At 44.6% G+C, this 25,696-nt stretch overlaps 1 protein-coding gene across 1 annotated transcript; it reads left to right on the forward strand.

Moving 5' to 3' along the window:
• The first annotated feature begins 1,744 nt into the window (after positions 1–1,744).
• Positions 1,745–24,034, forward strand: ASH2L (ASH2 like, histone lysine methyltransferase complex subunit). Its single transcript, XM_044282985.1, has 16 exons — positions 1,745–1,873; positions 3,480–3,546; positions 4,203–4,345; positions 4,434–4,522; positions 6,752–6,846; positions 7,023–7,118; positions 7,575–7,670; positions 8,202–8,277; positions 9,196–9,286; positions 10,264–10,481; positions 10,591–10,758; positions 12,322–12,515; positions 12,605–12,697; positions 21,054–21,152; positions 21,251–21,310; positions 22,599–24,034. Exons 1-16 carry the CDS (start codon positions 1,773–1,775, stop codon positions 22,704–22,706), a joined length of 1,794 nt encoding a protein of 597 aa, XP_044138920.1. The 5' UTR covers positions 1,745–1,772; the 3' UTR covers positions 22,707–24,034.
• The last annotated feature ends 1,662 nt before the right edge of the window (positions 24,035–25,696 follow it).

Genomic DNA, 25,696 nt, shown 5'->3' on the forward strand with positions numbered 1-25,696 from the left:
AATGATCAGTGAAACTCGCACCATTTTGCAAGCAAGTTTCGTCAGTTTTGTCTGCAATTGCGTTCAGTTCTTCAGTTTTTTCGCAATCCCTTTTTATGCGTTTTTCATGCTCGTGATAAAAAACGGAAGGTTTACAAACATCTCTTAGCAACCATCAGTGAAAAACGCATCGTACCCGCACTTGCTTCCGGATGCAATGCGTATTTCACTGAAGCCCCATTCACTTCTATGGGGCCAGAACTGCGTAAAAAAAACCACAGAATATAGAACATGCTGCCTTTTTCATGCAACGCACAACTGATGCGTGAAAAAATGTACACAGACCCATTGAAATGACTGGGTCCGGATTCAGTGCTGGTGCTATGCCTTCACTTCACGCATTGCACCCGCACGGAAAACTCGCTCGTGTGAAAGGGGCCTTACAGTCTAAACGCGTTGACGATGGAACACTTTAAATCTGTATCAGAAATAAAGGAGGATATTTTTTCCCTCCTGGTGCTGGACGATCACTTGTTGGACTTGATACGCTACTGGACCGGAAAATTGGGTGTAGGAGTCCAATTTTGCTGCGGGAGATGGCGTGAGTTTTTCTTTTCTTGCGATTTTACTAATAAAAACTACAGTCCGTCCCGCAAAAAAAACAGGCCCTCCTGCAGCTCTGTAGAAGGAAATATGAAAAAGTTATGGCTGTCAGAAAATGGCGATGCAAAGAAACATTATTTTTTTTCTTCAAAGGTTTTAATTTTTTTAAAGTAGTAAAACAAAATAAAAACCGTACACATTTGGTATCTCCGTAATTGCACTGAACCGCAGAATAGGGACACCATGTTATTTTTGTCAAAGCCCAAAAACGTTGGCGGAATTGAGGTTTTTTTTCTTCTTAATTTTACTCCACAAAATTATTTTCCCATTTTCCAACGCAAGACATGGTAAATTAAATGGTGCCATTAAAAAAATACAACATAGCCCGCAAAAAATAAGCCCTTATTTGGCTACGTGAATGAAAAACTTAATATGATATGGCTCTTGGAAGGTGGGGAGGAAAAAACAAAAATGCCTCACATGTGCACATGTTCTGGTCCCCGCGCAGCATGGGCATGGTCACGTGTTCTGCTGCAGCCAATGTATGGCTTCAGCGGTGACGTGCTGCTTGTGCCCGCTGAAGCCACTCATTGACTTTAGCAGAGCATATGACCATCCCAATGCTGCGGCGGATGTAAACCGCGCGAGGAACGGAAGATGGGCACGCGGGAGGCAGACTTCGGGCCTCATTACTCCAATGAACCCCTTTAAGGGGTTATTGTACGTAGATATGCTGCCCCCTGCTGGCTATAATAGGCGTTTAAAGCAGATTTTGTCATCGAAATCTCGCCACAAGCGCTCCATGTGAACGCCGTCCGATGATCCATACGTCTAACAGCGAGCTGTGACCCAGCTTTCCCAGACTCCTGTTTGGCAGCTACGTTTATTTACGCCATGATACAGTATATCCACTGTAGCCCATCTAGAAAAGCTAAAGGTGCTGGAACAGCAGCCAAATTACCAGTCACTCAGCTCTCCCAAAAATAGAGACAACAAATTGGATTTTTATTATTATTATGGGAACCATTTATCAGTCCCTTCTCTCCTCCATCTTATTTTTCCCGCGCTTTACTCAGACGATGGGAAAACATCCAGCTTGCCCTTACCTAACATGTCCGAAACCTCTCTCCTCCAATCTGCGCATGCTCGGCAGTGCCCCGCCCAGGGCAGCGGCCACGTGGTTTTTGTGTATGAAGATGGCGTCGGTGGCGGAGAAGGAGGGCGCAGAGGCGGGAGGAGGAGCAGCAGGATTCGGGTCTAGCCCGTCGGGAGGCGGAGACAACCGGACCGGGTGAGAAAGGGAGTGGCTAAGAGGGTACGGGTGTAATTTGGGGCTGTAAGCTGTGTTAATGAATGCAGTGTGTGGACGTCCAGGCCGCTGCCTCCCATTCATTTGTTATGTACTGGTGCCCGGCCCATAGCTGGGCACTGGTTTCCCTGCCTTTGGGGGTGCCCCCTGTGCCACTATAGTCATCGGCCACAGGTGCCAGGGGCTCTGCCAGCCGGGCACCTGTCCTGTTGATGTTACTCACCCTTGTCAAGATCCCTGCTTGCAGTCAGTGAATGGGGACAGTCCGGACAGAAAGACCCAATATCAAAAAAAATTTTTGGACAGTTGTATCTGTTCAGGACAGTGCTATTAACCTGTACTGACACATTGTAGCAAACCATCAGGACGAGGGTGAGATACAGCTGACATAGGATTGTCTAGACTGGATACAACTGTGCCAGACCTCCAGCTGTGAGAATGACGTACTGGGTATCTGCCTCAGGATGTTTCCATTCACTGACAGCTAGCATGATTTTAAGGTGACTTAGAAAGTTGTAGAACGTTTTGTTATACTTTTTATTAAAGGGGTAGTTTGGTTGTTATAAGTTATGTCACAGGTGACTGCTGCAGCCAATCCCTGGCCTCAGCAGTGCACCCGGCGAGGCCACTGATTGGCTACAGCAGATGTGTCGTGTCAAATGGAACCAGTGCGGCTGTGTGGGATCTGGGAGGTAAGTATTCTTTATTTTGGGCGGTCGCATGAGTGTGCATGTGTATTGGGGGGAGGGGAGGTCATGATTGTTCCGCTGTCTAATGCGTGTAGGCAGCTTAACGGGGTTACTCCAGGAAAAGCAGTGATAAATGTCAGTTCTCTTGGGGCCCCAAGTGATTCTGAGAACAGGGGGTCCACAAGTTCCCTGTATGAATGGAAACAGAGTGCACACGTTTGTCCACCCCTCCGTTGACTTCTATGGGCTGATGGAGCGCTGTTGTCGTCAGTCCCATAGAAATGAACGGATGGGTGGACTGACACATGCAGTATCGCTCTATCCAAGGTGATGTGAGTCTCTTCATAGGTTCTGCTGGAGGAAAGGACATTAAACAAAAACCCTAGACAGCCCCTTTAAGGGCAGAATTATAGGAGTCAGCATGCTTCCCCCTATGGAGAACCAGGAGATTAAAGGGGTTCTCCGGGCTTTTAACCGGCCCCCCTGCCGATCAGCTGTATGAGGAGACGGCGCGCGCCGTGTGTATGTGCTGTCTCTCTTCCTGTCCGCTTCTATGCTCTTTGCTATAGACAGTAGCGATGAGCAGGAAGCGAGATGGCACATACACACGGCACGCGCCGTCTCCTTAGACAGCTGATCGGCGGGGGTGCCGGGTGTCGGACCCCCTCCGATCTGAGATTGATGACCTATCCTGAGTATAGCTCATCAATATTAAAAGCCCCTTTTAATTTCCTGGTGATCTCTACTGCTGTAATCCACTAGCCGCAAGCGCCTACACTGCAGAGCATGCAGCTCCACACTGAGGAGCCTACCCCTTGTCCGATGCCCTCATCCGTACCTGGCAGGGCAGACGGGTTCTGTATGGTTTGTGACCTGACGGTATTCTTTCCACATTGCAGGGACTCCGTACAGCTGAGCTCGGCCGCTGGACTGGATACAGAGTCTTCCAATGAAAAGGACGCCTTGGTACGTTGTCATTGTCTGGGATGTTCCCATCTTGTATTGTTCCCGTACAATGTCCAAGAAGCTCTGCACCAGGGCTGGCCAACCTGCGGCCCTCCAGCTGTTGCAAAACTACAACTCCCAGCATGCCCAGACAGCCTACAACTATCAGCCTACTGCAGGGCATGGTGGGAATTGTAGTTTTACAACAACTGGAGAGCCGCAGGCTGGCCACCCCTGGTCTAGAGGAACACAATGTCCCCTGCCGTCAGCTCCTCTCCCTGACCGCCATCAGTATGCTGGAGGCAGACATGAATACTCAGGTGACATGGCTGCATCTGTTTGGGACAGGAGCAGACATTTCTGCAAGAAATCAGCTCCAGCATTGTCACCTGGCGGCCATGTCACTCCTTGCTAAGGACCATGTCTGGCCAACAATGAAGGGTCCGACTGAGTGACAGCAAGCAGAGATCTTGAGTAAAGTGAGGAATCGATACACAAAGTATATTGGATGATTGATCAGCCAAGTGAAGTACTGAGTATCGAGGGTCCCAATAACTGGTGGCTAGAGGGTCTGCGACCACCTTTCGCTTAATGCAGGAGCTGGTGGGGATCCTCTAGGGAAGGCGACCGCGTTATAGGCACCTCGATAAGACCATGTTCACATCTGCCTCTTCTAGGACTCCACAGCTGAAGGTGAAGTCATGGACAACCAAACAGGCTCGGTGGATGAGGAAAATGGCCGCCAGCTTGGCGAGATCGAGCTCCAGTGTGGCATCTGCTTGAAGTGGTTTGGAGCGGATATGTTTGGCATAGATACCACGTATGTTACTACCAGCGGGTTTTACGTATTCGATGGCCAGGTTATGAGGGGCGTGTGTATTAACTGACCATTGTTTCACGTTTTTTAGGTTATGTCTTCCGTTTATGACCAATTACAGCTTCCATTGTAACGTGTGCCACCACAGCGGGAACACATATTTTCTGAGAAAGCAAGCCAGTAAGTGAGCGGTCCCAAATGCACCTCATCACCGTGGACTGGACAGATGTGCCCCCCCGATCCGTAAAAAAGGGAAGCCGCCCGTGTTGCCTTCCGCAATGAACGGAACGGGCGGCGGCAATATAAATGCCTATTCTTGTCCGCAAAGCGCGGACAAGAATAGGGCATGTTATATTTTTTTAGCGGGGTCGCGGAATGGAGCCACGGATGCGGACAGCACACAATGGTCGTGTGCATGAGGCCTTAGACAAAATAAAGGTCTGGGCAATTTGTCGTCCTGAAATGTACCATTTTATTTTTAAAGGGGTTGTCCAGGGTCTTGATATGGATGTCCTAACCTTAGGATAGACCGTCCGTATCAGCTTGGCAAGTGTCAGAGACCCTGCACCCCCTGTAGTGGAAGTCATTGCCGAGACTCCACAGCTCCATCTATCGTGTAGTGGACAGAGCTGGTAACTGCAACGCTGCCCCCATCCTATTCAATCCATCGCACACCGTATGGAGCTACTCCGGAACAGCTGATTACTAGGGATGCAGGATGTCGGACCCCCCACCACTGATCTGATATTGATGGCCTATCTTGAGAATAGGCCATCAACCTGTGCAACCCTTTTAAAGGGGTTCTCGGGTATTAATAACATTTTACCAAGTGCTAGCAGCCTTCCACACCAGCCTACGGATTCATACTCCCTGCCGCTCCAGTCCTGTATGCTGTCTCCATCTTCTAGTCCCCGCACCGTAAATGCCCCCACAATGTAAAATTTAGTGGGACATGGGCATGGTCACATGCTCCACTGCAGCCAATGACTGGCTTCACCTGTGATGTGCTGCTTGGGGCCATGTCACTGCTGAAGCCAGTTATTGGCTGCAGCAGTGTATGTGACCACATCTATGCACCTCTGGCTGTAAACAGTGCGGGGAATAGAATATTGAGACAGAGGGTAACAGGTGAGCATGAATGCTTAGCTTGTTTGGGTAGGCTGCTGACACTTGGTAAAAGGTCATTATTATCGGCGGACTCCTTTAAGTCTTGGTTTAGAGCAGGGGTGCACAACGTTTCCTGGTTGGGGGCCACATCGCCAGACTGAACCAATGACGAGGGCCGAAATTAAAATTTAAAGGTGTATTAACAACAGAAATATTGTACTTACGGCATATTGAACACACATTATATACCAATAATGTCTAGTTACACTTCCAGGACTCCCATCTAATGGGAGAAATACATGAAAAATACATCTGAGCAGCCACAAGACATAGGCATACATGTCTGTTACCAGATGGTTGGGGGCCACACTGAATGGTATCAAGGGCCGCATGTGGCCCCCGGGCCGCAGGTTGTGCACCCCTGGTTTAGAGTCTTATGACTGATCCTTTAACAGCTGCTCCCGTTTCCTTCCTTTGGACCTGTTCTGTAAGGGTATATTCACACGCACTGCAATTGAAGATTAGATTGCTGGAGGTCTGACCTCTGTGTCCACCAGTAGCAGGGTTTGGTCTTCAGATTACGTATATAAAGGCTTGGGCCGGTCATAGATGTGATATTTTCCTTGAAGGTAAACCTGAGGGGTAGTTATGCTGCTCACGTACCTTCAATAAAGGCAGATCGTCCGTTCCGAGGTGAAAAACTTTACTTTCATGCAGCCGCCACTAGGGGGCACTAAGTGCAAAGACATTATAATAGCTTCCATTACACTCTATAAATTCCTGTGCACAGAGCTCCCCCTGGTGGTGACTGCAGGCAGCCAGCTTTGTGATATGTAAAGTTGGAGAATCTACCAATGTATTTATGGGAATAAATACATTGAAAAATGTACTGTTCAGTGAGCACCAATTTTGAAGCAATTTTTCTACTTTTTTTTTTTTTTGTTTTGTTTAATTATAATTTATTTTTATTAAAATTTATTCTGCTTAAATTTTTATATATATTTTTTTTCAATTGTTAAGAAATCTGCAGCACTGTGCTTTTGGATTCTGCATTGCCTGGGGTTTATTGATGCAAGGGCACTGGGAGATTGGTGGGGCAGGGGGTCCATGCTAAGTTGCTATGGGGCCCTATGAGATCTATTTACACCCCTGCTGCCCGCCATAGTCTTATCTCTAGTCAGCTTTCTTTGCCGGTGCACTAAAGCAACTTACTGGTGCAAGATGTTACATTTAAACACATGGATGATTAGATTGTTACAAGGAAAATTCCCAGTTTGTTTTATTAACAAATTTGTATTGTAGACCTGAAGGAAATGTGTCTTACCACTTTGGCCAACTTAACGTGGCATTCCCGAAACCAGGATGAACATCCCAAGACTATGTTTTCCAAAGACAAGGTGAGGTTTACACTTTCAATGTATGCCCCCTCCTCGTATGCGTGAGCACATACAGGTTTCAAAGGGGGGGGATGGAGAAGAAAAACCTATATGACCGAAAAACAGTACTAGATTAATAGAAATAATTTGCCAGCTGGTTTGTGGCTGGATTCTTACTTGCTTTTTGTCTCCTGCAGGATATAATACCATTTATTGATAAGTACTGGGAGAGTCTGACTACTCGACAACGGCCTGGAAAAATGACCTGGCCCAACAGTATAGTGAAGACTATGGTAAGTATCATCCTAGCGCGCCTAGGTCTGAAGGCCCCCGTTAGTGTATTGTCAGCAGAACCTGCCATTTTTGGCAGGACTGTCCTACCCTCTAATGTGTATGGTGGGCCTCCGGACTCCCCCCGACAGATGATGTTGTGGGAGAGAAGGATCAGGCGAAGTGATTTTTTTTTTTTTTTTTTTTTTTTTCATCGGATCCTTTTGGTCTGCCAGGAGATGAGCCGTTGCCAGAGGTTTCTGTCGGTGGCTTTCCCAATTCTCCCCACTGACGACACATACAGGCTCAGCCAAACCGAACGTGTATGGGGAGTCAGAAGTGATGGTTTGCCCAACAGTTATTGAAGGTGTATGGGCACCTCAATGGTCACTGACAGCTCCCTCTCTCCATGAAGGGCTTATATGATCTTTTTTATTTTTATTCTGTGATTATTTATTTTTATTAATTTTTAATTTCAGACTAAAGAACGGGATGTGTTTTTAGTTAAAGAGCATCCGGACCCAGGCAGCAAGGACCCAGAGGAGGATTATCCAAAATTCGGTCTGCTTGACCAGGTGACCAAAGTTTAAAATATGGCATTTTCCCCATCTGATCCCTAAAGTGGTTCTCCTACGAAGACGACTCTTTTCACATTGGATGTCCTAATTAGAAGGGTCTATGGCTCAGGACCATCCACCTTGAGCCAATTCATAATCATATTCTACATCAGGGATCCGCAACTTTTGGTCCTTCAGCTATTCTGTAACTACAACTCCCAGAATCCTCCTCCTTTCACTTCTATGGGAATTCCAAGAACAGCCAAGCAAGTGTGCATGCTGGGAGTTGTAGTTTCACAGCAGCTGGAGTGCCGAAGGTTACTGAACCCTGTCCTAGATGGTCACCATGTCGTTTGAACGGGTGCCATGTAATACTGCGGGGTCTCCTCCCACTTCCTATGTGAATACCATCTGAACGTCTGTGGTTTTAGCTGCTGGTGGTCTGCTTTGAGAACAGATTCGCTCTGTTTGGACCTCCGATGTATCTAGTACAATATCCTTTCACGTGAGCTCCACCTGATGATCTATTTAATACTCTCGTTATTGTAGGATTTGGGAAATATTGGCCCTGCTTATGATAACCAGAGGCAGAGCAGCGCAGTGTCCAGTGGAGGGGGTCTAAATGGTGAGAAATCTATTATATTTGTTGTGTTCATAATAGTTTTGAACTCTGCTAAAACTGCGTTTTCTTGAGTCCTTATCCGTGTTTCAAATGGCCCTTGTACAGTTCGGGGAAAATGGACCAGATGGCAGCAGCGTTTCCCAGGTCTTCCGGCTGCTCGGCTAATCCGAATTCGCTAAATCCAAGCAATCTATGATGGGTCTGTTGTCCTGTACTGAAGTATTGCTGTAAGCACAGGACAGCAGACACGTGGTCGGGCACAGCATCATAGATCACTATGATACGGTTGGTTGGCCCAGGATATGTGGAAGTCAAATGGGGCGTTTATTCCGTCTGAAACTGGCCTTGCTGATCTTAATTAGCCGGATGCCACTGTGTTGAGAAGCAGCCTGGCCTTCACACCGTCATGTGGGGTCATTTATTAAGACGCCGATCCTAATCCCCTATGTGCTGGATGTTCTGAAGTTATGTAGAGGAGTAGATTTAGATAATTTTCTACGCCTAAAACAGGCATAGAAAATGATCAATGAGATAGGCATGCCGGCTCGCCCACTCCTCTTCCCCCTTTTTTTAAAATCTGGCTTGAGCGGGGAAATGTTGCAGATTTGGCTGCAAATCTCCCTTGCAACCCAATCTGTGACAGGTATATGCCAACAAGTGACCTCCATAGTGTTTGCCTGTAGTCACCACAAGGGGGAGATCACTACATGTAAATTTATGTATTGGGCAGACTAGATGGGCCAAATGGTTCTTATCTGCCGACACATTCTATGTTTCTATACAGCTCCCGTTGAGTCGACTAGTAGCTCTTTAATTCTATGTGCAGTTTGCTGTCAGAATGGTCTTACCTCCTATAGACTGCCTTCACAGATTTATTGTCAGAGCCTGAATGAACTAGACATTAACTTTGTTTGAATTTAGGGTCTGCAGCGGCCAGCTCTGCAAAAGGTAGAGGAGCAAAGCGCAAGCAACAAGACGGCAGTTCTTCCAATGCAGCCAAAAAGACCAGAAGGTAATGTTTTGGTCCTGAAACGGTGAATGTCGGCTACAAAAATCTGGGTTAGGTAGCTGTGAAAACTAAAGCTCCAAGATGTTCTCTGACCATGCACCTGTGAGTTGGGCTACATGCACATGACCGTATGTGTTTTGCAGTCTGCAAATTGCAGATCCACAAAAAAAACAGAGGAGGGGGGGGGGGGGGGATCCATTGTAACAATGCCTAAAACGGACAAGAATAGGACATTTTATATTTTTAGGACATGTGGATAGCACACGGTGTGCTGTCTGTATTTTTTGCGGGCCCATTTAAATGAATAGGTCTGCATCCTATCCGCAAAAAAAAATGGAACGGACACGGAAACAAAATACGCTCCTGCGCATAAGGCCTTAAGCAGAACATTATTTGACCACTAGATGGCGCTTGAATCATAACTAGAAATCTCCATAGTATGGCCCAGATTTACTAATCCTAAAGATGGTGTAAGCTTAGAGCGGCGGTGTATACCTGCAGTAGGTTTATCCCTGGGGCTCAGGCTGGATGATACATGTGGTGCAAGGACAGAGTTTTCTCTGGCTATACCAACTATTGATACTGATCCGTGGGGGTTAGACATCCAGCACCCCAAGGGATAGGTCATCAGTAAAAATATCTCGTGAAAACCCCTTTAACAATACAGACCCGCTAAGCAGTATGTTTTCATTAGTTTAATTACTCCCTACTCAATCGCAGCACAGCTGCTTCCCAAGCGCCACATGACTGTTCCGTGTGATTGTACCCTGAGACAGATGTAATTTGGGCACATTATGGTGCATCTTGTAGCACGCCGCCTTCCCACGTGTCCGGGGGAAAATGAGTGAAACCCTAGATGCTAGACTTTTTTTTTTTTTCTGTGCAGACCTGTTAGTAAATCTGGGCCTGTGTGAACAGTCAGGAGCAGCAGTAATCTTTATAAATCTGTATATTTGTGAATAATGTGTTGGCCTTTTCAGCGATCCGCTATTTGCCGCACAGCGCCTGCCTCCTCACGGGTACCCGTTAGAACACCCGTTCAATAAGGATGGATACCGATACATCTTGGCGGAGCCTGACCCACATGCACCCGACCCAGAGAAACTAGAATTGGACTGTTGGGCAGGAAAACCTATTCCAGGAGACCTGTACAGAGCCTGTCTGTATGAGAGGGTGCTGCTCGCCTTGCATGACCGGGGTGAGGAAGTTTTATTTATTATAACTTTTTATGTAAAAGTGCCCCTTTTATTGACTCTCTGTTCTACTCATGTGAACATCTCGAACATCATTATTATTTTTTTTCCCAGCTCCTCAGTTAAAGATCTCTGATGATCGCCTTACGGTTTTGGGAGAGAAGGGATATTCCATGGTGAGGGCGTCCCACGGCGTGAGAAAAGGAGCCTGGTATTTTGAGATATTTATCGATGAAATGCCCCCGGATACAGCTGCCCGACTGGGCTGGTCACAGGCTCTAGGTACGGTTGAGTCTTTTAAAAGGAGGGAGTTGTGATCATCGGGGGAAATGTGTGCCACACTAACCCTAAGTTATTCTCTATATTTGCCGTATGTTCTGGTCCATGATCCAGAAACGGACATTATATTTCTAAAGAACTTGCGTCACTTCTTAGCTTGGGAAGAGACGATTCAACCCCTTTGAGGTGGTATTACATACTGCCAGAATGCAGGTTGTTGAGCCCCTTTCTCCTGCCCAATCTCATGATATGTTGGTTTTAATAAACTCTTATGCTCCCCTTGAAATAATAATTTTTTATGTTGTGCTGTTCCTCTGTTATTCCTCCTGGAAATGGATGACTACGTTGACAACTGAGCGTGTCCATTCCTCTTGCCAGTATAAACAGTCTGACACTATTAGAACTAATTAGACTATATAGAGACAACCCCCCCCCCCCCTCATTTGATAAGGGAAATGACAACACCCAGTTGCAGGAAGTTCTAAGAGAAGATACCTTAGAATTATTTCATTGGGAAATACAAGTATTGAATAAAACAGACATGTCAGGAGAACTTGATTTGTCCTTCTCAAAGGGAGTCTGTCAGCAGTTTTGTCAATGCAAATCTGCTTACAGACATACCATTGTCCCTGCTTTTAGTCGAGTATTATGGGAGCTGCTTCTGCAAGTCCACAGAAGTGCACCGTGGCTGGGCCTGCTGACTGCGGTGCTTAAGACAAAGTCTGTGAGCCGTACGCTTCTCCTTTTCTGTGAGTGACTGCTGTGGCATCCAACCGGGAGACGGATACATCCATCGGCAGAGCGGAAGGGTTGTGGGGCTGCTCATCCACTGAGTCTGGAAGCACTGCAGCCTGGAGTCCCACCGCTGGTGCACTTGCTAGAGGGGCTCCCACAGCATTCAAAGTTCATTTTTACTGCACTCCATTGATTAAAGGGGTCCTCTCACTTCAGCTGGTGTAATTTATCATGTAAGAAAGTTAATACAAGGCACTTACTAATGTATTGTGATTCTCCATATTGCCTCCTTTGCTGGCTGGATTCATTTTTCCATAACATTAGGCAACCACCGCTGCAGTGCTCAGTACAGAAGCTGCTGCGCATGTGTGTCTATGCACGTTCCCATAGTCCCAGCAACCGTAGAGGCCTGCGCATTTACCTAAAGTGCGCGAGCACACCCACCGCTGCTGGATTGCAGGATGGTCGTAACCCCTGGATATGAGCAGTGTATAATGTGATGCAAAAATGAATCAAGCCGGCAGAGGAGGCAATATGGACAGTCATAATACATTAGTAAGTGCCTTGTATTAACTTTCTCTACGTGATGAATGCCATTTGCTGAAGTGAGAGGACCCCTTTAAAGGCAGCGGCAATGAAATGTCCTGCCACCACTTATGTCTGGCAGCAGTTTGAACTGACAGAACTGCTGGCAGACTCCATTTTAATGTGGCATCTTCCTCCATTCACCGGGATGGACAAATAAGACTAAAACACAGCTTTGGTAGGAGCATGATATTGGAGGCTAGTGAGACAAAGGTTCTCGTGGGATAACCCTCGTTCTCTTTTTAGGTAATCTCCAGGCTCCGTTGGGTTATGACAAGTTCAGCTATTCCTGGCGTAGCAAGAAAGGAACCAAATTCCATCAATCAATAGGAAAACACTATTCGGACTCCTATGGACAGGGGGACACCCTTGGGTTTTATATTAAACTCCCAGATGACACTGAGACTGCAGTAGCTCTGCCCGACACCTACAAAGACAAGGTAATGGGAGATGTGTGGCACATTGCCTCGTGACATGGACGGGCAAGTCATTCCTGTCCTAATACCTGCTGGTCTGTCTTCTCTCTTAGGCCTTGATTAAATTCAAGAGTTACCTGTACTTTGAAGAGAAGGACTTTGTAGATAAAGCGGAAAAAAATTTGAAGCAAGCAGCGGGCAGCGAGGTTAGTCCTGTTTTCTTGATCAATATCTATTACAAACTCATAATAGACATTTACCCAAAATTACATAGTTAATGCGGTTGAAAAAAGACAAACGTCCATCAAGTTCAACCAAGGGATAGGTGGGGACGCGAATCCTAGAAGGAAGTGAGACTCAGATTTCTACACATTTCCATAAGCATTAATGTCATTTTTCTTTTAAGAATTAATCTAAACCCTTTTTGAAACTGTCCACTGTTCCTGCTGTGACCACGTCCTGAGGAAGTCTATTCCACAGATTCACAGTTCCTACAGTAAAGAAGCTTTGACACTTCTGGAGACTGAACTTTTTCTTCTCCAGTCAGAGGCAGTGCCCCCTTGTCTTTTGAGGGCATTTTACATGGACTAGTTTTTCACCATATTTTCTGTATGGCCCATTTATATACTTGTACAGGTTAATCATGTCCCCCCTTAGACTTCTCTTCTCAAGACTAAATAAATTCAATTATTTTAAGCTGTCTTCACTCTTCATAACTAAGACCCTCCATGCCCCTTATCAGTTTAGTCACTCTACTCTGTACTTTTTCCAGCTGCCGTGCTTCCTTTCTATGGACTGGAGCCCATAATTGAACTGCATATTCCAGATGAGGCTGCACCAGCACTCTGTAAATTGGTAGTATTACATCCCTGCCCTGCGAGTCCATGCCTCGTTTAATGCATGACAATATCCTGGTGGCCTTAGAAGCAGCTGATTGACATTGTGCTGTAATTTAATCTACCATCTACAAGGACACCTAAATCCTTTTCTATAAGTGACTCTTCCACTAAAGGGGTTCCTTCCTGATGCATTTCTCCTAGAGATGAGCTGCTGGCTGGACGCCTTCATGTTCTTTTGCAGAATATTTTGTATGAAATGCATAAAAAAATAAATTTTGTGGCTTTAAAGCCTGGCCCATGCAGAGCCTGCGATATAGAACTCCTCCCAAAAATTAAAGTGCAGGATTCATTCACGCCTCTTGTGTCTGTATCTACTTGCACATCTCACAGATCCTTCAGAACTAAAATGTCATAAATATTTGAGTCACTGAGCTGATAAATGTTCTGATTTAGCTGCAGGGGGTTATTAGATGTGTGACAGCTCATCTTCTGACTCCTTTAGTGGAAAAATAACCTCCCTCCCTCCCTCCCCGCAAGTGTGACTGTCAGAAGGCACATAACCTATTTGACTGGTAAGAGGCATGATTGACCCTCTGAAGTCACCCTGGGGCCGCTGAAGGCTGTGCATCTCCATTCACATCCCTCTCTTACGACACAGAACAAACCCTGTGCCCAGAATACTACCATATTTATTGCTTTATAAGACGCAGCAGATGATAAGATGCACCTAGGTTTTAGAGGAGGAAAATAAGAAAAAAAATGTTGTTGTGCGTGTTTTTATTTTATTTTATTTTTTTATTATCAGATCTCTGATCAGACCCTCAAACTAAACTCTCAATCTTCATCTGACTTCAGATCAGACCCCCATATCAAATCTCTGATCAGACCCTTATATTAGATCAGATTCCCTATGTCAGACCTCAGATCAGATGCCCATCAGAAAATAAAATACATTTGCTTACCTTTCCTGCTCTGCCGCTACTCTCCAGGTCCAGCGGTCTCTGCTGCAGTCACGCTTTCTGATCTTCTCTCGGCCCATGCTGCACTGTGACCTGACTGTGCGCAGCATCAGGTCATAGTCTGAGCGCTATCTTCTGACGTCAGTCTGACAGTCAGGACAGTTCAGCACGGCGCCCATAGAGGATAAGGCCAACTCCTCCATACTAGTGAACCCTTACATAATGGAAGCGCTCACTAGTATTCGTTTTATAAGACTCTCTGCCATCTTCCCCCAACTTTTGGGGGGGAGGGGGCATCTTATAAAGCTGAAAATACATCTTATAAAGCTTCCAAATACAGTGCATTTGGAAAGTCTTCAGACTCTACCACTTTTTTCACAATTTGTGGTGATGTGGCCTTGTGCTAAAATAAAAAAAAGTTTTCCTCCATCATTCTGCACTCAATACCCCATAATGAGAAAGTGAGAACAGAATTTTAGAAGTACATAAGACATACAGTTGAAACCAGACGTTTACATACACTATATAAAAAGACACATATGCATGTTTTTCTCAATATCTGACGTGAAATTAGAATAAACCTTTTCCTGTTTTTGGTCAATTAGGATTATCATAATTATTATTTGCCAAATGCCAGATTAATGAGAGAAAATGTTTTAAGGCATTTTTATTACTTTCTGTAAAGTCAAAAGTTTACATACATTTCATTAATATTTGATATCCTTCTTCTAAACTGCATGAATTGGGTGAAGCGTTTTGGATATCCTTCCACAAACTTCTCACAAAAGTTGGTCGGACTTTGGTCCCATTCCTCCTGACAAGACTGGTGTAACTGAGCCATGTTTGTTGGTCGCCTTCCTCGTACCTGCCTTTTCAGCTTTGCCCATACATTTTCAATAGGGTTGAGATCAGGGCTTTGTGACGGCCGCTCCAAAACATTGACTTTGTTATCCTTAAGCCACTTTGTAACCAGTTTGGCAGTATGCTTCGGGTCATTGTCCATTTGGAAGACCCATTTCCGCCCTAGCTTTAACTTCCTGGCTGATGTCTTGAGATGTGGCTTCAGTATTTCCACATAATCTTCTTTCCTCATGATGCCATCTATTTTGTGAAAGTCCCTCCTGCAGCAAAACCACCCCACAACATGATGCTGCCACCCCCATGTTTCACAGTTGGGATGGTGTTCTTAGGCTTCCAAGCTTCTCCCTTTTTCCTCCAAACGTAATGATGGTCATTATGGCCAAAAAGTTCAATCTTAGTTTCGTCAGACCACAGGACATGTCTCCCAAATGTAGGTCTTTGTTCCTGTGTGCATTTGCAAACATTAATTTGGCTTTTTTGTTTCTTTTGGAGTAATAACTTCCTCATGGCCTTTCAGACCATGTTGATACAGTCCTCGTTTCACTGTGGATATTGACACAATCTTACCAGCTTCCGCCATCATCTTCGCAAGGTCCTTTGCTTTTGTTCTTTTGTAGATCTGCACCTGTCGGACCAAAGCTTGTTCATCTCTGGGTCACAGAACCTGTCTCCTTCCTGAGCGGTATGATGGCTGGACATTCCCATCTTGTTTGTACTTGCGTATAATTGTTTGTACAGATGAATGAGGCATCTTCAGGTATCTTGAAATTGCACCCAAGGTTTAGCCAGACTTGTGCAAGTCTACAATTTTCTTCCTGATATCTTGGCTGATTTCTTTAAACATTCCCATGATGCTACACAAAGAAGCTGTGTGTTTCAGGTGTGCACTTACTACATCCACAGGTGGGTCTCTAATCGCCAACCTAACAGAAGCTTCCAAACACATGGCATCATCATATGGGCAGTCCAGAATTGTTTAAAGGCATAGTAATCTTAGGGTACTTTTTACACTAGTGTTAAACTTTTCCGGTATTGAGTTCGGTCCTAGGGGCTCAATCCCGGGAAAAAACTGATCAGTTTGGTCCTAATGCATTCTGAATGGAAAGCAATCCGTTCAGTATGCATCAGGATGTGTTCCGTTCCTTTTATGATATTTGGCCGGAGAAAATACTGCATCATGCTGTAGTATTTTCTCCGTCCAAAATTCCAGTGACATGTATTAATGCCAGATCCGGCATTAAAATTACTGCATTGACGGATCTGGTCTTCCGGTAAATGTAAAAAAATAAAATAAATACCGGATCAGTTTTTCCGGATGACACTAGAGAGATGGATCCGGTATTTTAATGCATTTGTCAGACGGATCCGTAAACAAATGCCATCCGTTTGCATACGGATTTCCGGAATCCAACAACGCTAGTGTGAAAGGGGCCTTAGTGTATATGAACTTGACAATGCAGAAAGTAATAAAACATTCTCTCACATTATTCTGGCATTTGGCAAATAATAATAATTATGGTAATTCTAATTGACCAAAAACGGGAAAGGTTTATTCTGACTTCGTCAGATATTGAGAAAAACATACAAATGTGTCTTTTTATATAGTGTATGTAAACTTCTGGTTTCGACTAAGTTTTCAGACCCTTTGCTATGACACTTAGCTCTGGGGCCTCCCACTTCTCTTTGAGATGTTTCTACACATTGATTGGAGCCCACCTCTAGTAAATGCAGTTGATTGGACATGATTTGTAAATGACACAGCCCTGTCTTTATAAAGTCTCACAGATGACCATGCATATCAGAGGAAAGAGCTGCCTGTAGAGCTCAAAGAAAGGATTGTGTGGAGGCACAGATCTGGAGAAGGGGTCAAAGAATTTCTGCTGCAAGAGCACAGTGGCCTCCATAACTCTTAGGCCCCTTGCAGACAAGCGTGTCCGGATGCGTCCCGGTGCATTGCGGCAAAACTGCGCAAGTAGGAACGCAATTGCAGTCAGTTTTGACTGCGATTGCGTTCCGATGTTTAGTTGTGTTTTGCACGCGCGTGATAAAAAACTGACTGTGGTACCCAGACCCGAACTTCTTCACAGAAGTTCAGGTTTGGGTTATTTGTAGTGTAGATTGTATTATTTCCCCTTATAACATGGGTTTAAGGGAAAATAATAGCATTCTGAATACAGAATGCTTAGTACAATAGCGCTGGAGGGGTTAAAAAAATAAATACAAATTTAACTCGCCTTAATCCACTTGTTCACGCAGCCGTCATCTCTTTTGTCTTCATCTGTGAGCAATAGGACCTTTTGATGGCGTCACTGCGTTCGTCACATGATCCATCACCATGGTGATGGATCATGTGATAAGCGTAGTGACGTCATCAAAGGTCCTATTGCTCAAAGATGAAGACAGAAGAGATGACGGCTGCGTGAACAAGTGGATTAAGGGGAGTTTAAAAAATATATATTTGTTTTAACCCCTCCAGCGCTATTGTACTAAGCATTCTGTATTCAGAATGCTATTATTTTCCCTTATAACCATGTTGTAAGGGGAAATAATAATGATCGGGTCCCCATCCCGATAGTCTCCTAGCAACCGTGCGTGAAAATCGCACCGCATCCACACTTGCTTGCGATTTTCACGCAACCCCATTCATTTCTATGGGGCCTGCGTTACATGAAAAATGCACAAAGAGGAGCATGCTGCATATTTTTTTTTTTTTTTTTTTTTTTTTTTTTTTTCCACGCAACACACAAGTGATGTGTGAAAATCACCGCTCATGTGCACAGCCCCATAGAAATGAATGGGTCCGGATTCAGTGCAGGTGCAATGCATTCACCTCACGCATCGCACCCGCGCGGAATACTCGCCCGTGTGAAAGGGGCATAAAATGGAAGAAGTTTGGAACAACCAGGTCTTCCTAGAGCTGGAGCCCCCACCAAACTAAGTAATCGGGCAAGAAGGGCCTTGGTAATAACTAAAGAACTCAATGGTGGCTCTGGCTGAGCGGCAAAGATCCTGTGTGCAGATGGGAGAAACGTCCAGAAGGTTAACCATCACTGCAATACTCCACCAATCGGAGCTTTATGGCAGAGTGGACGGAAAGAAGCCTCTCACTCTGCTGCCTGGAGCTTGCAAATAAGGCACCTAAAGGACTCGGACTTTGAGCAACAAAATTCTCTTGTCTGATAAAATCTAAATCGAACTTTTTGGCTGAATGGAGCAAATGACACAGATATTCTGAATGAAGTTTCACCATCCAACAAGAAAATGACCATAAGCACACCTCTGGGACAACTGTGAATGTCCTTGAGTGGCCCAGCCAGAGCCCTGACTTGAACCCAATGAAACATCTCTGGAGAGACCTGAAAATGGCTGACCACCGTCCCCGTCCAGACAGAGCCTGAGAGGATCTGCAGAGAAGAATGGCAGAAAATCCCCAAATCCAGGAGTGGAAACCTTATGGCCTTAGGCTTCACCTAAGTCCTGAGAAAAGGGTCTGAATACTTTTGTCAGTGCAAGATTTTAGGGCTGCAACGATTAATCGACTTTATCGATAATATTCGATAACTGGATTCGTTGTCAACGAATCCCGTTATCGAATAATCGGCCGATCAGCGCATCCACAGGTGTCGCCCCCCCAATAACAGTGCCATCCACAGGTGTCGCGCCCCCCCCCCCCCCCCCATAAGTGCCATCCACAATTTTATTTTTTTAATATGGCCTTTAAACATAATTTTTCAAGTAAAATCATATAAACCCCTTTTTTTTTTTTTTGTCACTTTGGTGTTTTTCCCGATTAATCAATGAAATTATCGACAACTACCGTAATCGATTATTCAAATAATCGTTGGCTGCAGCCCTATTAGGTTTTCCTTTTCAATACATTTTTAAAGATTTCTAACATTCTGTTTTCATTTTCTCATTTATGTGTAGATTGATGGCTGAAAATGTGATATTATGTTAGCACAAGGCCGCAGCATAAAAAAAAGAGTTGAAAAGGTCTGAAGACTTTCTGAATGCACAGTGCGTCCTTGGCAGTTTCGGGTTATAGGAACACCAAACATAGATAATGTGCACAAATAACAAAAAAATAATCTCTGCTCACTTCCACCCTTTATTTCTTTCTCCTATTGTATTTAACACTGAAGTGTCCTTTATATCTGCCAGGAGAACAGCCACGTCTCCCCTCCTCACTGTCCCGTACCTGGCTGTCAGACAACTGGCTGCAGCGGGAGCCTCTCCCCTCTGTTTTGTGTGCTGAAGCACAAACGTTTTAAGCTGTTCCCATTGCCCAGCTAAAAACGTGCCGACCTCAGCTGGAGATGAACACCTGCTTTCGTTGCAGGGTTTCTGCTTTCCTGTGTCTGTCAGGATCATGCAGTCTGACAATGGGGAAAGATTTAAACCCCTCTTTTTATTTACCGTATTTTTCGCTTTATAAGACGCACCTAGGTTTTTGAGGAGGAAAATAAGAAAAAAAATATTTTTAACCAAAAGGTGTGCTTTTGGTGGATTTTGAACTAATGGTCTGGGGATGAGACTGTTTTGGGGATCTGTGGATGAAGCACTGTTATGGGGGGGAGAATCTGTGCATGATGCACTGTTATGGGGGATCTGTGGATGATGCACTGTTATGGGGGGGAGAATCTGTGCATGATGCACTGTTATGGGGGATCTGTGGATGATGCACTGTTATGGGGGGGAGAATCTGTGCATGATGCACTGTTATGGGGGATCTGTGGATGATGCACTGTTATGGGGGGGAGAATCTGTGCATGATGCACTGTTATGGGGGATCTGTGGATGATGCACTGTTATGGGGGGGAGAATCTGTGCATGATGCACTGTTATGGGGGATCTGTGGATGATGCACTGTTATGGGGGGGAGAATCTGTGCATGATGCACTGTTATGGGGGATCTGTGGATGATGCACTGTTATGGGGGGGAGAATCTGTGCATGATGCACTGTTATGGGGGGGAATCTATGGGTGATGCACTGTTATGGGGGATGTGTGCTGTGAAGCATCTTGTGCTGATCCCCCTCTTGGCAGTATGTTTCACAGCATTACAGTACTTTATTCTTTGTATGTAAAATAGAATCCATCGCTCTCCTTTTGATAAACTAGCTGACACTGATATATCGCCGGCTGCTATGCTGCACAGTGTGGCCGGCGATACATCAGTCACAGTGCGGGGAGGGAGGAGGGGCTGGAGGCAAGTCACAGCGGGGCCCGGTGCAGTCACTGTATCACACCTGGCTCCGCGCACAGAAGACTCTTTGTATGTAAAATCTTTCATTGTTCCTGAATCCATCGCTCTCCTATTGATAAACTAGCCTAATCGCCTGCATCAGTACTCACTATGAATGTAGCATGCGGTCCCTCCGGAGCATGACTTCATCCTGCTCCTGCTTCATTAATGAAGTGGGAGGAGCGTGACGTCAGTCACACGCCGGCCGGACCGCACGCTGTATTCATAGTGAGTACTGATGCAGACGATTAGGCTAGTAAAGTTTATCAAAAGGAGAGCGATTTACGGTATAAAGGATTAATGAAAGATTTTACATACAAAGACTTCTGTGCGCGGGGCCCGTTGTAATACAGTGACTGCACCGGGCCCCGCTGTGACTTGCCTCCAGCCCCTCCTCCCTCCCCGCACTGTGACTGATGTATCGCCGGCCGTGCTGTGCAGCATAGCGGCCGGCGATATCAGTGTCAGCCCTGTAAAAAAAAAAAGTCAACCATCGTTTTATAAGACGCACTGTCATTTCCCCCCCCCCCCTCTTTTGGGGGGAAAAAAGTGTGTCTTATAAAGCGAAAAATACAGTATTTATTTTTAGGTTTAGTGTTGCTGTACTATGACACTGATGTGTTTCATTTTTTTTTTTCCTGCTGTTTTTCCAATGTAGATCATATTTTACAAGAATGGGGTCAGTCAAGGAGTAGCCTATAAGGATGTTTTTGAAGGTGTATATTTCCCAGCTATATCCCTCTACAGAGGCTGCACAGTGAGTGTCTGGTGTATTCAGCTTTGTATAGCGTTTTAGGAAAGCAAAATAATAGAAAAAAATATTGTAACTCTTGTGTACCCTTTTTTATTTTATAGGTTTCAATCAATTTTGGACCTCATTTCAAGTATCCACCAAAGAATTTGTCTTTTTGTCCAGTAAGAGTTTTATTTTGTAAAATATTTACCTGTTTTTTTGTGAAGTTTTAGCTGCTTTGTTTACAGGGCATTGTACATTTTTATATAAGGCAGCCACTGCATCATTGCGTGTGCCTGCAGGCAAGCAGCTGCCTCCCAGGACTACAGTGCAGAGCGCTCCAGATTTCCTGCCTTGGGGTGCTTTCACCCTTTTTTTTTTTTTTTTTTTTTTAAGGTGGTTTTTGTCATTAAATGAATACCTTTTTTTTACAAGTTTATTTTTTTGGATGTATGTGTGTGTGTGTGTGTATATGTATGTGTATATGTATGTATATGTATATATATATATATATATATATATATATATATATATATTAATAATTTATTATAATTTTTATTTTTTTGTCACAGAAAATTTTACTGACATTTTTTTCTTGTAGAAAAGTCTGCGAAACCACCTGTTAAAAAATAAATAAAAATGCATTCGGAGCATGCTATGATTTTGAAGAAAATAATAATGCCAAGGGAGCAAAAAATGCTGTGTTTGTAGGGTGTTTTGATCATTATTTATTTTTATTAAAAAAAAATTATATATTTTTTTATTTTTACTCCAAAAAGCACAGCATTGTGAAACCAACCTAACCCTGCTTATTTGTAAAGAGGGATCAGGGGAGAGAGCTGTCAGCTGCCATCTTCAGGACCAGATGTTGTTGGCTACAGCAAGATCTGGGCTGTCTATGCCGCATTAACGCTGCAGCCTTTGAAGGCTATGTACACCTTTTTTATAGGTGTGTTTTTTTGTTTTTTTTGTTTGTATTTTTTTTATAATTGCATGTTACTCATTTTTGCCTTAAAATATTTCAGGCCTCATGTTGTGTGCATTAGGCCTTAGTAAGATAAGAACTGAGCTATAATGAGTGTTTTGGAGGTCAAAGAGCAGAGATAAGGAGCCGTCAGCTCCTGGTCTGACGGAAAAGACAGAAAATCCAAAGAGTGCTACTAGAGCATGTCAGCTCTGTACAGAAAAAAAGGACGCCATATTTTTAATATAGACCAGTTTGAAAAAAGATTTTTAGCTCAAAATGAGTACAATGCAATAATAAAAAAAATTGCCCCCAAAAGGTGTACATGGCCTTTAAGGGAAGGAGTGCTGTAACTGTATACAGCAGCTCTGCAGTCTGGCTAGCTGCTGCCTATTTAGGTTACGTGGTCAGGAAGGGGTTAAAGAAATTACAACATTTTCATTCTTGGTTGTCCTGGCTTCAGTTGGCCGCCTTGCAGTGAACATTTTGTCATTAAATCCCTGCAGATGAGCGATATGGCCTGGAAGGCGGTTGTCGAGCACACCACGGCAGACGTCCTTTACCACGTAGAAACCGAGGTCGATGGCCGAAAGAGCCCTCCGTGGGAACCTTAACGCCGGCATTTTTATCCTTCATTCTCTCCTCCCCTAGAGATTATTTAGTGCATAATGGAAATAAACGTTCTGTATCAATACCTCACCATTTTCAAGATCTCTGCTTGCTGTAATTCAACAGGAATCTTCATTGCCTATTTGTAGTGGGTAACAGTCTTCCCTGTGGTGGAGGCACAAGGGCTCGGCTTGTCACAGCCCGGTTATCGGGGTTCTGTTGTATGACCGGCGCACTTAGATGTCCAAGACAGACTATAACGTAAGCTAGGACAGGTTGCCATACACAGACAGCAAGCAGAGATCTTGCGAGGAATGATACCGAAAGTTTATTGGAAAAGGGTGTTTTTTTTTATTATTATTATTATTATTATTATTCAATGAATAAGCTTCAATGGATGAAACTGTAATGTACCTTTTTAATGTTCAGGATTTGGTCAGCGCTGTTCTCTATATTAAGGGAACATGGTGGATAAAGTTTATAGATGGGCTCAAAGATAGGAAGATTGCAGGTACTGTAAGAATATTTTGAGGATGGAAAGTGCCATTATATACTTTTATGAGTATTGCGTATTTTTAAAGGGCTTGACCAGGATTTTGGTGTTGATGGCTTATCCTAAGGATAGGCGGGGGTCTGACACCCTGCACCCCAGCATTCAGCTGTTACCTCGTAGCTACATTGTCAGAAATCCACTGCTCCCTCCTTCATGCAGTGGACGGAGCTGGTTACTGCAGTGTTGCTCCCATTGCAATGAAGGAGAGTTGCTCTGCCGTTATCCGCTCCATCCAGGGAGCTGTGTAGTTCTGGAGCTGCAAGGTAGCAGCTGATTGGTGGGGTGTCAGACCCCCACAAATATCCTAAGGATAAGCCATCATCATCAAACCACAGGACAACCCCTATCACTGACGTGTTGAGAGACCGTACCATAAGTGAGCAGCGGATGTCTCGCTGATCCTGAGAATGGGATAGGAAAGCCCCTTTAATTGATCCAACATTCCTTGACGGGTCCCTGGGTTGTTTTACGGTTAGATAGTGATGGGTCAGAGTTAGATGAGTGGCCAAATTTTTTCCTTTTTTTTTTTTTTTTTAAAGCAGATTTCTGCTTTTCATGACCCAAGTATTTTCATCTTCTCACATGTCTTTGATCAAGTTGTACCCTATAATAAGGATGGCAAATGATGGGCCATTCGACGCTCTAGAGCAAAGTATTATATGCTTCCTGGTCACCGAGGGTTGCCTTGTGTGTCGCTGAATCTTGTGGTTCACTCGGATGTAAAAATATTACTTGTGTTTCTTTTAAATAAAGTTTCTTTTTTTTTTTTTTAATTATTTACAAACACGTTTGTGTGATTTATTTGCAACGTGATGGGAAAGGATCGGCTAGCGAGCGTTCTGTACGTAATGTATGAGGTTAAAGGGGTTATCCGGGAATTAATACTGATGACCCATTCTCTGATAGTATGCAGGAAGAGCCCAGCAAGCGCTCCTTGGTTCAGTAAGGTGTATTCTTTCTTTTTAGTGTACAATCAATAGATTTCAGGAAGCGTTTTGGCCCATCCAGCCTACCTCAACTGCTAATATGACCAGAGAGTTACATTTTTATAGCCAAAGTGAGCAGGTCACATCCGAGTCATTGTGGGGAACGCCCCTTCACGTACAGTGCACATCGTGGATCAAGTCCCGGCTGAAACACAAACATAGAAGAGGATTCTTTACAGTAAGAGCAGTGAGACTATGGAACTCTCTGCCTGAGGAGGTGGTGATGGGGAGTACAATAAAGGAATTCAAGAGGGGCCTGAATTTCTGGAGTGTAATAATATTACAGGCTATAGCTACTAGAGAGGGGTTGTTGATCCAGGGAGTTATTCTGATTCCTTCCCGACTCCAATAAGGCAATTTTTCCCCCCTTAAGTGGGGAAAATTGGCTTGTACCTCAGTTTTTTTTTGCCTTCCTCTGGATCAACTTGCAGGATAACAGGCTGAACTGGATGGACAGATGTATTTTTTTCGGCCTTATGTACTATGTAATCTAGATACCATTCTCTGGATAGGTCATCAATATCAGATTTTAAAAAAAATAGCTGATCTTAGGGAGACCAGCTATAGAAAACACAGTGGAGCCTCATTTAAGAGTCTCAACACAACAATCCAAAGTGCAAAGCTCCCTGGGAAACCGTAATATGCAAAATAATTGTGGAGCCCCAGTTATGGGTCTTCAACACAGTGAAAGTCAGATATCCCTCAGAGGAAGGATAACCAAGCAAAGGGGTGTCCCCATTACAGAGATCACCATATTAATTGGCCCCCATGTCAAGATCCTGCTCTTTTACAAGCCTTAAGGATGTGACGGGGAAGACCTATCAGATTGGCAGGGATCCAACATCTGGGACCCCTGCCGATTTAGCTTTAAGTTCGTTCAGAGACGCAGCCGTTCGTTCAGAGCCGCAGCCTCTGTGACATTACCGTACATCGGTTACATGGCCCAGCTGCTACCAAGCACAGCCACTATACGATGTATGGAGCTGTGCTTGGAAATCGCCTGGGAGCTCCAGTGAGCACAGCGGCTCAGTGAAATAGCTGATCAGCGGGCTGCCAGGACTCTGTGATATTGATGACCCATCCTGTGGATCGATAACCCCTTAAGGAATAAGACCCTCATTGAGAAGGTTGTTCGCGTTAATAAAATGGTGCACTTTATATTTCTTTGCCGGGCCTACCTAATGCTAAAACAATCGCACAAGTATTTGTTGACAAAATTGTGACACTCCATGGCATTCTCTCTGACGTGGTCTCGGATCATGGGACTCAGTTTGTTTACAGATTCTGGAAAGCGTTCTGTACTCGACTGGGGATACAACTGTCATTTTCTTCGGCTTTTCATCCTCAGTCGAACAGACAGACGGAGCGCACTAATCAGAGTCTGGAGACCTACTTGAGATGTTTTGTCTCTGAGAACCAGGAGGAGTGGTCTTCCTTTTTGTCTTTGGCAGAGTTT

This window comes from Bufo gargarizans, chromosome 2 (genome assembly GCF_014858855.1).
Source record: "Bufo gargarizans isolate SCDJY-AF-19 chromosome 2, ASM1485885v1, whole genome shotgun sequence".
Classification (NCBI taxonomy): Eukaryota; Metazoa; Chordata; class Amphibia; order Anura; family Bufonidae; genus Bufo; species Bufo gargarizans.